The sequence below is a fragment of the Scardinius erythrophthalmus genome (genome assembly GCF_964197995.2).
Source record: "Scardinius erythrophthalmus genome assembly, chromosome: 21".
Classification (NCBI taxonomy): domain Eukaryota; kingdom Metazoa; phylum Chordata; class Actinopteri; order Cypriniformes; family Leuciscidae; genus Scardinius; species Scardinius erythrophthalmus.
In genome coordinates, this window is record NC_138241.1 from 6,407,044 (window position 1) to 6,424,625 (window position 17,582).

At 37.7% G+C, this 17,582-nt stretch overlaps 1 protein-coding gene across 2 annotated transcripts in view; it reads right to left on the reverse strand.

The window, feature by feature from the left end:
• Positions 1-17,582, reverse strand: part of LOC308681888 (uncharacterized protein) — a 30,249-nt gene continuing 12,667 nt past the window's right edge. The window contains exons 7-19 of one of the 2 annotated variants that reach the window (XM_081351188.1): positions 15,807-16,028; positions 14,453-14,590; positions 14,253-14,342; positions 14,018-14,134; positions 10,896-11,123; positions 8,601-8,738; positions 8,274-8,378; positions 7,566-7,660; positions 6,174-6,900; positions 5,665-6,093; positions 2,932-5,034; positions 2,577-2,667; positions 1-868 (exon numbers count right to left, since the gene is read on the reverse strand). In XM_081351188.1, the coding sequence (XP_081207314.1) occupies positions 249-868; positions 2,577-2,667; positions 2,932-5,034; positions 5,665-6,093; positions 6,174-6,900; positions 7,566-7,660; positions 8,274-8,378; positions 8,601-8,738; positions 10,896-11,123; positions 14,018-14,134; positions 14,253-14,342; positions 14,453-14,590; positions 15,807-16,028 (5,103 nt within the window). In that variant the 3' untranslated portion in view covers positions 1-248. Of the gene's footprint in view, positions 869-2,576; positions 2,668-2,931; positions 5,035-5,664; positions 6,094-6,173; positions 6,901-7,565; positions 7,661-8,273; positions 8,379-8,600; positions 8,739-10,895; positions 11,127-14,017; positions 14,135-14,252; positions 14,343-14,452; positions 14,591-15,806; positions 16,029-17,582 lie in introns of both variants that reach the window. The other variant, XM_081351187.1, reaches the window with a different exon arrangement.

Sequence of the window (17,582 nt, forward strand, 5' to 3'; positions counted from 1 at the left end):
ATGTGATTAAATTGTCTTGTCTTTATTTGTCATTAAACTAAATGTATAAAACAGAACAAGTAAAAACTCAAGTCTAACATTCTTTCAAAATATTTTTGTAATATGCATGTATAGAAAAGAAATGCTTTCATTCTACATAAGCTGTATAACAATCAATTTTGAAGTGACAAAAAAACAAAAAAACAACAACAGACATGGCACTGTACAAGTTGAACAAAACAAATGACCGTTTCAGGAATTTCATCATCTCAAACTGCCGGGTCAGATGTCTCTGTCTTATTCGTCTCACGCTCCCATTTCTCCAGAAAAGCCTGAAGGTTGAGATTGAAGATATCAATGCCCTTCCCAGAGAGGTGAACCCCATCTGGTCTGTAGTGTCCCAAATAGGGCTGTATGTTGCTATGGCTCAAAGCAGTGCCACTCAGTCCCGGCATCATTTCTTGTATGCTGTCATTAATGGCCATGCGAATGATGTCCATTTCTTTGCTATCTTCTGTACCCCTCCAGGACTGTCGTGAAAGGATGCTGGACCACACTAGCAGGCATTGGGGGAATATGCTCTTCAGTGAGGTCATATCTTTCTTCACAGTCGAAATAAAGGCTTCTGGAGCAGTTGTGGTAATGTCATTTCCACCCAAGTGGATTATAAGCACATCAGGTTTGGGCCAGTTGTCTTTGAGCTGGAGCAGCAAAGGTACAAGCTGTTTCCACGTCATGCCCTGCATGCCCTTCCAGTAAACGCGCACACAGTTCGGGTGCATGCCCAACTGCACTCCAAACTCTGGGGAAGTGGCCCTCTTCTCAGCCCAAAACACAAGAGAGTGGCCACATATCCACACATTCTTTATCTCACTGGGGGTAATTTTACCTGTAAATATGTTACAATATAGGGTTTACATTAACCTCAACAGGCTTGACCAAGTGAACATTTCTTTTCTTTTTTTTTAAATGGTGGTCCATAATCTAACATCATTTCAAGACCTACCAAGTGATATTTATAACAGAAGACCTGTTCCTAATCCTATCTAATCTCCATCTAATTTGGGAAAATGAGTAGACAAATAATAAAAGATTTAAGGTACAATTTCTCATCTACCATCTGACCTGCATCTACTGCGAGAACACGTGTCTACACTGGAAGCGACTGGCGTTGAGTCGGTACTAGAAGCATTGAAGCTAATGTCCCAACTACGCCCTAAATCATGGGTAAATCCTCATTTATTTTCAACAAAAATCCAGAGATGTAAAAAGTGACTTAGCATGAGCTATTTAAGAATAGCATTTATGCTACTTTTGATACAACTGCATTTCCATATGGAAATAAATCACCAAACCACAACTTTGAAGTAAAGGTGCGGTTGCAAATTCGCAGCTCCTGCAGAAATCACTTCAAAACCCAAGAAGCTTTCTGTTGGTCAATGTGGCGAATTTGCTTTCACCCTGACCTGATCACGTGTATTCCTATTGAAATTACTGGATTTCGATGGCAAATATTCTCAGGGCAATGGTAAATGCGCTGCAAAGCATTTAGACATTTTATGATTTTAAATATCATGAAAAATAGTGTAAGAAACAGATCTAAAAAGTGAAAAAAAGAAGAGAGAAACTAAACTTTGTCAACAGAAAGTGCATCTGTTACATGCTGTAACAGAGACTTCCGGTGTAGACAGCGCCACTGAATATACTGCAAACAATCTACTTCTAATGCGCACATCCAGTGTAGACAGAGTTTCCAGCTTGCTGTCTGAAAAAATCTAATACTTTTAAACATAAAATCACCATTTAAAAAACTATTACCAATGTTTTCACAATTTAATCAAGATTCTAATTTCAAGGTCGGCTATTAAATAAATAACCCATTAATCTCCACCATGGATCATGGAAGCAGGGGGGGTGCCCGGGCCCGGGTTAATTTTGAAGTCTGGTACAAATTTGGCTTTTAAATAAATGTTTATATCACAAATAAAGCATCTAATATATCTGACATTAAACATACTCAAATTAGCAGTATTTGTAATATTAAAAGGTATGTCAACAAATATCAATACTAAGTAAAACGTCATTGGTTATTTTAGCCCACGCTGATTTAAGAACCACCAATCAGCACCTGCGTTTTGTCCAGAATGCTTCAAGCCATTATATAGTGTGAATGATAATGAAGAGACATCATCCACTTTATGATTAAGAATAAGCAGACTACAATAAGAGACACTAACAACTCTGCTAACCCCTGACTTTTGATGATACAGGTCATCTATTTGCATTCCCCGCTTTTGATACATTCCATGATCCATGATCTCCACACTGCAAAATAATGTTTCCTGATCTCATGACAAAGGACTAGGTTAGGGCTAAGTAAGCTACACCATAATCTCATATTGTCCCTGTTATGACCTAAGAACTACCTGAATAGATCTTTCTTGGGAATGAAAGTACTGTTCTGGATGACTAAGGTTCTTGCAAGACAAAAGAATAATAATAATTTAAAAAAGACTATGCAGGTAATTACATCTGAAGCTCAATAAATAAAGTAGTCAATAAATGCCTGAACCTAAAGACTCTGGAAATACTAATACCTGTAGACGAATTCCGATTTTGTCCACGTGCTCGCTGGGCTTCCATTTGCTGCTCTTTCTTCAGCTTCATTCTCTGGTTAAACTGTTCAAGCTGCCCAGAGTACAATTATATAAGAACAAAACACTCTCACTGACAAAATTGTGCTAAAACAATCAGTAGATTTATCACAGGTTCCAAATGTTACAAGTTGAAGACAATTAGCTCAATGCAACATTGTCCTTAAATAGCTTCCAATATTTGCCATATCACAGAATTACAAAGTATGACATGAGTATAAATTAAGTATAACATGTATATTATGGATCACCCAACAGAGGATTCCACATGTGAGAAGTTTGAAGAAAGATGTCATACCCGTTTCTTCTGCTTAGCCTTGATGTCGTCTTCTGTTATGGTAGCAACTTGTTTATTCTTGGCTTCCTCCGATGTACTTTTTGCTTGATTGTCTTCTGTAGGCTGTATGCTAACAAGTGCGCTGGCAGGCCCCGCTTTAACGGTTGGAACTGTTTGGATTGTTGGGACTGTTTCTATTGTTTTGAGGCACCTAACAGGCTTTGTTGGGATTTGAATAGCCACTTGGCTATTGTAGGAAGCGTCCATTGAGGAGAGGTGGAGAGGGTTGTGAGTAGGTGGAGGACCATAAGGATATGGCATGGAGTGAGTAGGCGGCACACAATATGGATTGGCCATTTGTGCAGTGTACGAACTATAAGAAGCCATCATATGTGGAGCCATTCCTTGGAGACCACTAGCATAACCTAAATTAGGGGATGGAGGCACAGTGGCATAAGGGTACATACCAGGAGCCACACCCCAAAACTGCTGGTCACTGCTTTGGTATTGGGAATACTGGGAAGCGGAATAGGTGGGAACATTGGGATTTTGGGCATACTGGGAACTATCAGGTTGAACTGTGGTTAAACCGGTCACTGGTTGGAACGAAACTTGAGAAACCGCGGACTGCTCAGATGAAGTTTCGTACGGTTCTTGCTTGTCTGTTGTTGGTTTCAAATTAACTACGGTTCTCTTAATGCTAGTTAGGTCTACATCTTCCCCTTTGTGCTGGTCTTTGTATTTTACAGTGTCCTTATAGCTCATGAAAACCTTACGGTTCGAGGAATGAGCTGGAGAAACAGATCGGACGCCTTCAGAGTCTGTGGAATCTGCCCTACTACTACTACCCCTTTGCTCAGATTGGCTCACTGATCGCTCCCTTTTTTGATCAAAGGAGTGAGATGCAGCACTGTAAGGTTTTCTCATTTTGCCATACAACCGCTCTTGTGTCCTGTCTGCTAATTTGCTAACCTCTGCTGTGTCTAGATGAAGTCCTATTGTCTGCAGAAGACTCTGAATTTTTTCAAAGTTCTCTGACTTTCTGTCTTTATCTTCATTGCTTTCTTCGGACTGCTGACGAGCTAAGCTTTTGTCAAAATTACTATCAGGCATCTCTCTGTCCTCTACGCAAGAAAGCAGGACATTTTGATTGACTTTCTGGTATTCAACAGACTGACTACGCTCCCTATACCGACCGTGATCATCAGTGTAATGTTCGTGCTGTGTTGCATACGGATCAGTGCCCTCTTCATACTGATTCCATTGCTCAGAAAACTGATTTGGATCTTTATGCATGCTCCAATTTTCTGAAACCATCGGATGCTCATATGGACTTTTCTTTTCTGCTTTTGCAGTAGGATCTACACCATACTTCATTCCAACAAGTTGAGAAAAGCCACTACCATCCTGAACAGCTCTTTCATGAGGCAAAAGGTCATCTTTCCTAGGGTCATTCAAACGGGTTTCAATCTTCATAGGGTTTTTACCTCGTTCTTGGCCAGAATGTTTACCCATAACGGAAGGCTGATCGCTGTCTTCATCTTCCTTAAAAGGATCATATATCTCATCCATGAAGGGTATGTTTCTATCTAAATGTGGTTGAGGGGGTTTCTGTGCATTCATTGGAACCAGATCCTTTCTTGCCTCTTGAAACAATGAGTTAACAACACTGGTGTCAGCCTTGTTGAGAGCACTAAGGAAGCGTTCCATTTGAGTTGTTAGATTGCGCTTTTGACCTGATGGTGAAGTCTGACTTGTTGAAGGGTTACTGCTATGAGGATGGTCAGGAGGCTGGTGAGATGCTGCCCTCTGTTGGTCATCATGAGAATTGTTACCTTTGGACATGTTGGAAGATTTCTGGTCATGCAAAGACCTTGAACTGGAGGCTTGCGTGAGTGGCTGTGGGATTGCTAGCTTGTTAAAAGGAGGCGATTCACTGACTTGTGTGGTTGCTGAAGACTCGTTTATGATCTGCTTGAAAAAGCCAAAAGTACCAGGATGAATGGGCTGTGGATTTGAGGGCCTGTTGAATGGCGAAGCTGCTGTCGTCTGAGAAAGTATCTTTGTAAAAGTAGAATCATCCTGACATGGTTGACCATATTCATCAACTGATGTTGCATCACTCTGCAAAGATAAAAAAAAATAATAATAATTTTCACAAATTACACTGTAGTGACAGGTAGCTTTTCCTTAAAACATTGTGCTCATTTTGGCTTCCAATAGCGCTTTTCCACCATTGAGCCAAAGGGTTACTGTTGATGAATCACACCAGTTTCCATTGTGGTGTACGTGACCTGTCGTGGTTTTGCACATCACTAACGCTTTTCCACCAACACAGTTTTCCTGTAAAGAGTACAGTTGGCTAAACGAGTGGAAATGCTGCTGGTACCCAACTCATCATGCTCAGAACTGTTCAGCCAGATGGTGGAAAAGCGCTTCATAAGTATTTTTCATAGCACTGCTGGGACATCCAGCTAAAACCAGCTTCAGATGGTAGTTGGTTTGATATGGTTTCTAGATGGTCAAAACCAGTTATTTTATGATCAATCAGATGGGACTGTAAAATGGTCACAACGTAGAATACCATCTTGGCCAAAATCAGGGCCGATAGACCACCATAGCTGGTGGGGCGCATAACCTGGCAAACAGCCAGTAAATACTCAGCTACAACTGTTTTAAAAAACCTTCACCATTGTAAGCTGGTTTTTCGACCAAGGAGTGCTAATCTTTATATATCCTTTACAATGAACAAACCTGAGAGCTGAGAATCTCTGAGCGTTTCTTCAAAATTGACTTTTTCGGTTGAACATCAGGTTTCATTTCAGAGCTCCACAAGTTCCCTTTAGACATTACAAATGTGTCATCTGTGTGTGATTCAAACTCATATTCTGCTTCCATTTCAGGCACTTCCCGACCAACCTTGACCTTCTGTTCCAAGGCATATATCGCTCTTTTGCGTGCTATTGACTCACTGAGTTCATCCAACTGCTTCTTTTTTCTCACCAATTCTGGATCCTCAACCTGAGGTAAAGATATCTTCTCAGGCCACGCACTGGTCAAAGTCCTCTCAGAATTACTTTTAAATGTTGAGCCAAAAGCACTAGTCTGTTGATGGTATCCCATTTGCATCTCTTGACTCTCACTCTTTAAAAATGGAGCAGTAGTTTCCTTGCTTGCAGAAGCCTTAAAGAATAAGAGACAGTGAGATATGCAATAGAAAATAAGATACAAAACGAAAGCCAGGAGCCCAAGTAAAAACAAACCTGAGATTGATGATCAGTCTGAGGTTCAGATTGTTTCTTCAAGATGGACTTCACTGGCTTTAGGTCAGGCATCCACACGTTTTCACGATGCACATGTTGATAATCAAATGTTGTAACTCCAGTTTTTCCATCTATCTCAAGCTCAGGTTCAATTTTTTTTGCATTTTGCTCCATAGCAACAATAGCTTTCTTACGTGCAATCATTTCGTTGAGTTCCATTAGCTCTCTCTTTTTTCTCAATAATTCATCATCTACATTATTAGGGCTTTTAGCTCTGTTTTTGTTGCTTGAATCTTTACTACTGCTTTGTTTTGCATAGCGATCGTATCTGTCCGCAGGGCTGCGGCTTCTCTTCCTGGAACTTTGGGTGCCTCTTTCTCTTTCTCTGCTTCTGCTGCGACTGCAACTCCGTCGGCGCTCTTTGCTACGACTGCGTTTGTGTCTGTATCGACTGTCCCTCCTTTCATGGCTGGAACTTCGGTATCTGTTGTAGTAGCTCCTGCTTCGGTCTCGGCTCCGGCTTCTGCTGCGACTATATCTGCGTCTGCCACTTTCTCTGCTTCTGCTCCTGCTTCGACTATACCTACGGCGACTATTTTCCCTGCTTCTGCTCCGCACTCTATCAACTTTAGCTGTGGTTCTCTCTTGTTTAATTTCACTTTCCTTCTTCAGATCTTTTACAGATGACAAAGATGGTGGTGCCTTGTCTTTTCCCTTGTTTGGCTTGCTAAAGATCAAGAAATTGTCAACACACATCGCATTAAAATGTATTAAATGTTACAACAATGTTTAAAAAAACAAAACAAAAAACTGTGAAAAGTGGAAGCTCTACAACGGAAAACCTTAAATATACATACTATATGAATAAGTAGCAAAAATAATTTGAATAATTATTACTATACATAATAATAATTACAACACACAAGTATTCAAAATGAGTATGATTTTTTGCAATGACAAGCCTTTGAATCAAATGTTTAAAACAACATTTTTCATTAGAAAGACTCACTAAGATGTAAACTACATATACATAAGTAACTATTATCATTATGTGAAATATCTATATTATCACATTTGATGTCCGTTCCATGCGCTTGACAACACATTCAATTTAAGCAATTTTTTTTTTACAACTAATTTATTATTTTCTGTTAGACATGCTGTATTTTGTACTCAAGAAAACAAACGAATGAAGATAAAATACTTCTTTTTTGGAGCACATTTTTTGCATTGTGACCAAACATTTCACTTCCACCCATCTATGACAGAAAGGAGATTTATTGTTTTACTGTCAGACTTACTGTTAATGTCATTACGTTCCAATGAAGTACTACTTCAGAACATCTACACACTAATGGGCTAAACCGACCTACTTACTCATGATTTACTTACTCTACATCCATTGATTTACTGCTTTTGTCCTCTGTTTTGACCTCTTCCTTGATATATTCTTTTGGATCCTTCAGCAATTTGATGGTCATTTTCTTCTGCAGGCAGCCAAGCAAATGCGGTAGAACTCACATTTAGGGATCAACTAAACCACGTAAAATTACTTAACTGATAAACTCTTTATTGTATAAACTAGGGGTTGCACTGACTAGTCGATTAGGTCTGATACAAATAGCATGCATAGGGATCTCTGCCAACTAATAGTGGATCTATCACTTGAGTTTAGCTTATTTCATACATGGTGACAGCAAGAGGAACATTCCCCTTTCCTCAAACTTTGTCCCAGTGTTGTTGCATATCATTCATGTGGTATAGTAACCTGTCACGGACAGATATATTCAGAATCAAGCAAAAGATGAAAACACTGAACCCTGATCATTCATAAAGCACCAAAGAACCAAACATATGAGATGGTCTTTGTTCATTTAAAAGCCCAAATTCTTGCAAACTACACTGAAGTTAATCCAATGTTACACAGAGGCTAAGAGAAACTAAGCAAGAGGGACATGTATTTGTCCACTGATGCTGCACAGTGTATTGGGATACTTTAGGAATTGACCCACTATCAAATTTTTTGGATGACTAGTAAATCGCGTAGTCGTGCAAGCCCTAGTATATAAATCTTACAACAAAAAAACTGATGTACTGCACCTTCTCTTTTACTCCAAAGGCCTCTAATTTTGGTGCTGATGTGAAGACACTTTCATTCAGCCTTCTGATTCTAACAGCATGATTTTCCCCTTCAGCTGCTTCATTCTTCAAATAGTATAGTAATTACATCAAAAAGCTGGATTGACAGATCAGTATCCAAAATATATCCTTTACTTTTCCAGCAAAAACCAGAAGTACAGTAACAAAATACTGGGCAGGAAAAAATTTAGCAGTTACAAAAGGTTATGAACAAAATTTGATACTGTAGTAACAAGTTAATAATGTAATGCAACAGAGATCGTGATGTTTCATCGGCTGAGAACTTACCGGTACTAACGTAAATTCAACCTTCTCAGCCAAAGTGAGTTTGGTGTCCTCCATAACCTCATTAATGTCAAAAAATAGCTGCGGGTCCTGTTGTGTCTTGATGTACCCAAAATTATCATCCAGCTTGACAACAAGCCCCTATTAGATGGAAGCATGGCATATTCAAAAATAAAGATCATATTTTAAAGATTAGCACTGGCAAAACACAGCACCTGTTCCTCACTGGTTCTGGTTCTTCTGCAAATGCTAAAATGTAGGGATGCACCAAAATTAAAAAACAAAAATGCCATAAACCTGCCATTTTTGGTTTTCTGGTGAAAAAGAAAATGGGCCAAAATATTCGCCAAAAATATGACCAATAATCATTACTTTCACAGATGACATGGAGAGATGAGTAACGTGCACAAGAAATTATCCAGGTTTCATTGGACGTAGTGTAAATGCCAGCTGATGATGACATTTTTCCTGAAAAAGAGCTCATGTTTACATTCTGTCCCTGATGGAGTTTGGGTTCTTTCCCACTGTCGCCTCTGGCTTGCTTAGTTGGGGACACTTAATAAACAATATTATTGATCTGCCTGTACTGACACTCTATTGGATGAGAACTGAAATGAGCTGGACGATGATATCACTGATTTCTGCAGAACTGCTTTGTAGATTAAATTAATTTAATAATTGATCTTGACAGCGGAACTGAATCAAAACTGATCTGACTTCAGCTGTACAATGACACTATTTTCTTTTAGAGCTGCTGTACAGACGAAATGAACTGTTTGCATTGAATAATTTTCCTGTTATCACTAAAGCTGCTTTGAAACAATCTGTATTGGATAAAGCGCTATAGAAATAAAGGTGACATGACACTGCTCATTGTAAACACACACTGATGTCCACGAAAAACGTCTCCGTTTTAAGCATATCGTTGTCGTGTAAATGTACCCTGATATGCCTGAGATGTTAACGCAAACAAAGACTCTGCAATTATAAAAAACAAACAAAAAAAAAATCCCAGAGTGTTTTTTGCGGTGGGTAGAGGTGTATCCCAGGTCAAATTCCCCCATGGACCTCTATAATCAACGATGTCCTAATAACCACGATTAACTTCATCAGTCTGTGTATTATAACTCAGATTCCCTCTCTCTGAAAAGTGCTTTGTGTGCAAGTACAGCGCTATATACATAACTAATTATTATTAACCATGTTCACATTGAGACTGGTATCTTCGTAATAGCCAAGCCATACCAAGCACTCGTAAAGGCGGGCGTCTATTGTTGCAGCCTTGAGTACTTTTTTTACAGAGCCCCGCAAATGCGGGGGAAAAAAATTATATCGTGGACATGGATTAAGAATTCGCTCCTACAACTTACTAATATGTCAGCATGTTTTACTAATTCTTTCCCTTGTGAGGTAAATCATGCTTACAATATAATACCATATACAATATAATTTGTGCCATCGCTTTACTAAACTGTGGTTACGTTGTAATAATTTGTTCCCTTGTTTTAATTAAAATCAAAAACGAGGGAACAAATTAGTTCAACAAGGCCACGATTTAACTAAAACAAGTGAACGAATTAATGAATCATGGGAATGAATTCATCCGCATGTCATGTGCGAGGCTCTGTACTTTGTTGTTATTCCATCGTCTACGTTTTTTTTTTTTTTCGTTCATGAAGCAACAGCCTGGGCCAGTGTTGCCACCTTGTGGAAATACTAATTAGCACCAAAACAAAATGAAACGTACATGTGCAAGCTGTTCAAAAAATCGGGCTGTGCACAGAAAGAACACTGTATGCACACCCTAGCGCACGCATAAAAACCGAAGTGTACTTTGGGCTTTACTATAATGCAGAGGTTCTTAACCAAATATATGACCTAATATTGGGAAGCCTTTGAATATCATGTTGGACAATGTGGGGCTTTCAAGTCAAAAAGTTTGAGAACCACTGCTATAATAGCTTAAAAAATAATTATTACTTTAAATAGTTACTCCAAGCAAAGCTTAGTTAAAAGTTATGATCTTAATTTTGGTGCATTCCCTACACTCTTGTTTGCTATCAATCACTGACATTTCTTTGCCTATAACTATAATGTCCTATTATTATGACCAATGGTGCAACGGTGCTACTTTCATCTTTGACAGCAAGATGCACCATGTTAACCTATGACCAAGATATGGTGCAGCTGCGAATCAACTCTTGTGCCTACTTCAAAACAACTACCTAAATATTGTATAGACTCAACATCTTACGTGAGCGGGCCAAATCACCATGAAAACAACAGAAAAACACTCACTATCTTTCGTTGCTCTTCAGAGTCTGTCAGGAAAGTTTCTGGCAGGATCTCTACATTGATAGCCCACTCCTCCTTGGTTAAGCTGTTGGTGGAAATGTTGAACTGGACCTTGTCACCGAACATCATGGTGGCCTTTGTGATCACGTCACCTGATCTAAAAGAAAACCGTTTCTCAGTGCCCTCCACTGTGGAGACCAGAAGACCCAAAGTGGGCTCTTGCTTGTCCATCTGCTAAAAAGAAAGAAAAGAAAGAATTGGAACACAACGGCTATAAAGAAAAACCTAAAAGATGACATTAAAACCCTTCCACACAGGTTCTATAAATAATTATGATCCATGCATCTTTTCAATGCAACCTGCAGAACACAAGGGGACTTTCCAAAAAACCTTTATGTTCTCACTAGGGTGACAAACAGCATGTTTTTTTTTTTACATGCATTTCTGGAAGAAATGAACTATGAAATAAAACTCTACAGCTTATTGTACAGTAAATATACTTTTTCTTTGTGTATTCAATCAATACCACTGCTTTTACATTAGTATAAGCATGAGTATTCTGTTAACTTTGCATTAGGTAAAGAGATTACAGCTTTGTAGCACGCATCCTAAATCGCAATGAGCTTTGTGCTTCATTACTTCTGATATGAAACAAACTCTCAGCTTTCAAATTCTGTCAATTTCAAACAATAAATACCATTCTGGCACTCTTTAATGTGGCGCGTCAGATCGCTGCCAAGCGAAGCATCAGCGCTTTACTACTAGTTACAGCAGGAAATAAATATGAATGAACAACAGAAGGTATGTTGAAAGATCCGTATGTCTCATGTAATCGGTCAATCATTGTTTCAACAGCGGAGAGAAGTCAATAAAATAGCTTGTAAACAATGGCACGTAATGTTTCATTTACCTCAGCAAAGCCATTAAAGCCATAAACTCGTTAGTCAGCTAGAAAAATGAACTCTAGAGAGGAGCATTTTGCTAAATTGTATTTTTACCAAACCTGTTCTTCAATATGTATGTTTGAATAAATCTGTAAGCTAATGATGGGGAGTCGACTCTAAACACAGAAACAACTTTGTCACATACTGTACATTTATCCCACATGAAGCTTACTTTAGAAATAGACAGCAGCCATAGAACATTTATTTTGTAATGCATACCCTCTGTGACAGCTTTGTAGTTTAATTGATGTTATAATGATACAATAAATATAATTATATAAATATTCATGGTTTTAATAACTATATAACTGTAATTCATTAAAAACTCACATCAAGAATAAACACATCAATGAGTGTATGTATTGTATTTATCTCTAATATCTAACTCTCCTGTCCAAGCACTTTTAAGACAATGATCGTGTGCATGTAGCGCCATTACCCAAACATTATAATGAGATTCATTCATTAAAGAATACGTTCTTTCTCGTTTATTTAATTGTGACATATTATTCGACCACGGTTGTGTCTCCTGACTTTTCACTCTGCAGGTATTTGGGTATCAGCAACAGCTAGGTAACCATGTTGATAGCTAGCTACTCATCAAGTCAAGGTAATGTCATCGCTAAATTTGATTCATTTGGACAGTCATGCTAAAATCATGTTGTTTAATAAAGGAATTTTAAGGCTCTGTGTCAGGAAAGTGTGTGTAATAACGACTGCAATCTTGTATTATTCTGACCCTCTTTTGATGTAAAGTAAATGGAGTCGACTAAAAAATAAATACCAAAAAACCTGGAATCGAACACCCCTAACGACAGCCACCATTTAAATGCTTATATATATAGGGCTCAACACTAAGGATTTTTCTAATTGGTTAAAATTTTTACTTGCCCTGCCAAAATGTTCACTGGCCCCACAACAAAAAAATTATAAATAAAATAAAATGGGCCTATAAAATAAGCCTAGTATTGTTCTCGTTATTTTTGATACATGTAACCATAATAAATAAGGTTATGACACCAAAAGCTACTAGGATGAACTCATTTAAACAGTAAGTAATAAAATGGGAACAAATAATCAAAATCACGAGCAATAGCACAAATAAATACAACAGAACAAACATATAAATGAAATAAACTGTGTTTTTCAGGTTTTTAAACAGGAGATTTTCAGGTAGAGAAATTGTAATGAAATGTATAAACTACATAACTAGATCAAACTTTATTAAAGTTAATCAGTGAAAAGCAGTTAAAGATGCATCAATAATGTTTAGAAATGTTGAAAATATAAAACGTTAAATACTGTTATTTGAAATAATAATAAAAAAAATTAAAAGATACTTTAAATGTGAAAATAAACCCGTGAAACAGACGATTTGATGTCTAAAATGTAAGTCACTAATATTAACTTGTTTATTAAACTGTACGTTGTAAAAAAAAAAAAATGTCACGTTTGTAATCATACTGATATTAGGCGAAAAACTGCACTCTTTGTGTAATATTGGTTAACTATATTAAATTATATAAATATATAAGACATACAGGGGGATATTTGCCCTTTATATTGAATCTGAGCGCATTATAAATGCATTTTAATAGACTAAAGTCAGATCGTTAAATTAAAAAATTACGATATCACAGACGATATATATCGCACACCACTACAGCACTGGCCCGATCGGGCAAGTGACAGTTCCCTCAACTTTTTATATATACATGCACACATACTATGTATATACTAAAACAAGCAGAAACATCATTATGCCATTAATTAAAAAGGTGTAGTGCCAACCCTAACCTGTATCATGATCATAGACAAATAAATCGTGTTTGTTTTTTACCTTTGAATGGTCTGACTTTAATTTACAGGTGTATTTCCACCACAATATGTAGACATAGAGCAGAAGTTTACTCTAATCTCCAATCAGATGTTCTCAAACAACGGCTAGATCTATTTGTGAATGTGGGGCTACAGTACAAATTTCTACCTTACATTACAAACAGAAACACAAATCTATCACCTATTCATGGAGCTTTAGAGATTTAACGTTTAAAATGTGATTAAATAACATTACAGTCTTATGTTATTCCTTATCTAATTCAAACTCCAGAACAAGTTTAAACATATCAAGATACTACTTCAGTCTCTTGTGTTCAGGTTGTGGGATTGTGAAAAGCCTACCTCCTTTTCTTGGGTTGGGCTTTTCTTTGGGGCGATTTTGGCAATCGTCCCCTCGTATTTCTCACTGCTTACATCGAAGGAGCCTGAGGAACCAGCCTCCATGGTCACAGGCTTCCACTGCAGATAGAGATGTGATTTAGAAGAAAGTGAAAGTTTTAATGAGCACAAAAATGTATAAAGTTATCTACAACAGGACAATTATGAATGAACAAGTCGTTTTGTTAGTCTAAACTACCTTGTCTTCATTGCCTTTTGCTTGTTGATTAAAGGTCACAGAGCCCTCAGGCAGCTTTTTGAGTCTGGTGGCCTTCTTGGTGTCATTCACCTTCAACACACAGCATTTGTTATGAAGCATCGAATACAATCAATCAACAACAAAGCCAAAGATACAGAGTTGTACTGGTGAAAAAAAGAGAGCTTAATAATTTTACTCACAGTCAAAACAGTGAGCTCCACTTCATCCATGACATTCAACTCATCATCTGATAAATGGTCAGCCGCAGAAGCCGTCAGGTTATCATGTTTCTCTGTCATGATGGTCAGGGTTCCTTCACTCTTGCTCATGACCACACCCTGTGATAAAATAATAATAATAAATATATTATGTTTTCAGAAGAAAAGTAGTGCTTGTCTGTGCAAAATCCAGGGTAGGGTGTTCTAGGTGTTAACCAGACACCAAAGTCTCTTTAATACTGTGGCTTCTAGATATGTCTTGGTTCTCTCCTTCAAAGTAAAAATACATTAAATCACATTTTGCCCATTCTCTGCTAGGCTAAAATGTTAAGCCTGACCCATTTAGAAAAGTAAAATCACACACACGTCCTCAAGCCGCATGATTTAGGATCATTCATGTCTAGCACAAAGGTGCAGGATGATACTTGTCCTGTTGGACAAAAAGGTTTGGAATATATTAGCCTGGCTAACAGCATTTATTCTGCTATGTTCCCGTGAGAAGACGAACATGAAGAAGCTAAGCACTACATCTACTCATAATGTAAACATCTTTTATTGACATAAAAATACCCCGAATGGCATAAAAATCACACACAAGTGTACAGGACATCGTCATTCAGAAGGACAGGAATTATGGTCACGTAATATGATTGACAACTCTAGACCGAATGTGCGCTCACTGAGTTATAACTCACACAAAACCCAGAACAGGAGAGACAGAGCGTGCTTTGAATGCTCTTTCAGCTCTTCAGTTTGCAAAACTCAGTGGGAAATTGATAGAAATTATATTCTGTGACAAAATATTTTTTGTTAACATGAGAATAAATCAATATTTCTCCAAATATGCGCACTTTGGACTAAGAGCCCTAACGGCCGCTGTTCAGTGCAGCTGCATGAACAAATAAACGAATAAACAGAAACCGCAGGAGACGTGACTGAATATGAGTGCATGTTTTTATTCTATTAAAAATATCATAAGTTACCGATTGATTATTTTGCACTCCTGACATTAAGAAATGAATATCAATGCAACCGGTTAAACAGTGGTCAGATATGGAAGCTGGAGTCTTATATCTTTCTGATACACAGTTTGTCCAGATCAAGTAAGAGTGTGATGATTGAACGTGCAGTGAATGTAAACAATAATCTGGGGCCGCCGGCGCTGCAGGTTCAGGAGTTAAGTAGAACATTTTTAAGAATCTTACAGATACAATGCTCATTTAATTCAATACAGATTTTTCTGAATAAAATAAAAGGAATGAGCAGTTACAAGCATACGACGAGCACATACTTCAACATCAACAGAAAAAAGGTCGGTGGATGATGGGATACTTACAGTCTCCCTGATTTCTTTGGTGAGCTGAAAAGTGTCTGGTGTTTTTGGTTTGATGTTTGTGGCTCTTTGTTCCTTGGTTATAACATTTGTCAGCAACTGGAACTCCACACGATCATACAGTAGCAGAGTTATATCGGTGTCCACTTTGCCGAAGGGCAGTTTAATGGGATCCGTAGAGATAATGGTCCTGATGCGGCCAGGATTAGCCTCCTTGACATTGCCCTGATTAAATACATAAAGAAAGAGATTTTTAATGCTTCACTTAGTACAACTCTATACAACAGGATATTGTTACCAAGACACATTAAAGTAGTGGTTGTCAAAGTGTGAGGCGGGTGCACAGGTACTGCAGAAGATTAGCAGAAGATGAACAGAAAACACATTAAAATAGTGTTTAAGTGCGTGAATGGTGGTTGGTTGGCGTTTCGCCTTTATAAAGTGGAACCGAAACTTTCTTCTTCAAACTTTGCACCGACAAAGAAGTTCTCTATCGCGTGAGAAGACAAACATGAAGAAGCTGAGCTCGTGAGACGCTGTCAAAAAAAGCTCAGATTATCCTGTTCATCCAAAGCATCACTGAAATATTTTTTTTTTTTTTTGTATTTAAATTAAAAGTTATGTTCTGACCTATCATTTCCTCTTATTGTAATATTTTTCAATGTTTCAATGGCTTTACAAAGTGAAACTATTGCAGGTTTTTCAATAAAAAAAATCTTTCAGTTTTTACAATTTTATGTGAAATTATTTGGTAGTCAGAGGTGGGGTGGGGCTTGGGGGGCACCAGATTTTTTGAAAGGTTTAAAGGGGGACGTGTCCAAAAACGTTTCAGAACGACTGCATTAAAGCATAATCTCCACCACAGACTCATCAATGTGCTACATTACATACAAAAATAAAGTAGAGAAAGATCTCCTAAGCCTGACTTCTGACTACTGTACATCTGCCCAATTAGAAAGGTAGGGGTGATGAGATTCGCAAGTAAATCCACCCACCACAGTTTGTGATGTTTAGGTGCAGGTAAACATGAAATTGATGATATCAAAATAATAATGATTAGTGACTAGTTTTCCAGAGCTGACTATCTGAAGCTTACAGACCATGCCTCAGAATCACAAATGTGTTTCTGTAATTTAATTACTATGCTATTTAAAGGGTTTGTTCACTCAAAAATGAAATTTCTGTCATCAATTACTCACCCATGTCATTTAAACCTATTGAGACTTGTCTATGAAACACAAAAGAAGATATTTTTAATGAAATCTGAGAGATTTGTCTCACTCCACTGAAAGTGAATCAAAGCCTAAATTAAATCTGTCTCTTCAGACAAATTGCATTAAACTGCTCAATTGATATGGATTTATCTTCCAATCTCTTTTGGCGTTTTGGGTGAATAGACTTTCAATGGAGGGACAAACTATATATGAAGATGAAACTATCCTCATTTGTGTTTCGAAGAACAAAAGTCTTAAAGGGTTTGGACCGACTTGAGGCTCATGAATATTAATAAGACAGGCCAAAATTGACCTGTTCTTGGCAGAGCTGTAAAAATATATTGAGATGGTTTTTGGTACTTCTACTGCAAATACAGTATGTATTCTTAAAGACATCAAAACCTAAAATAAAACTCCAGAAAGGTGTACAATATGGGACCTTTACGTATGGTGTATGTCGTCATGGACAGATGTAACAATATGATAAATGATAAATTAAATTACATTTAAACTAGTGACATTTCTAAAACTATAACAACCCCAGTGTGCACGCGACTATCTGGCC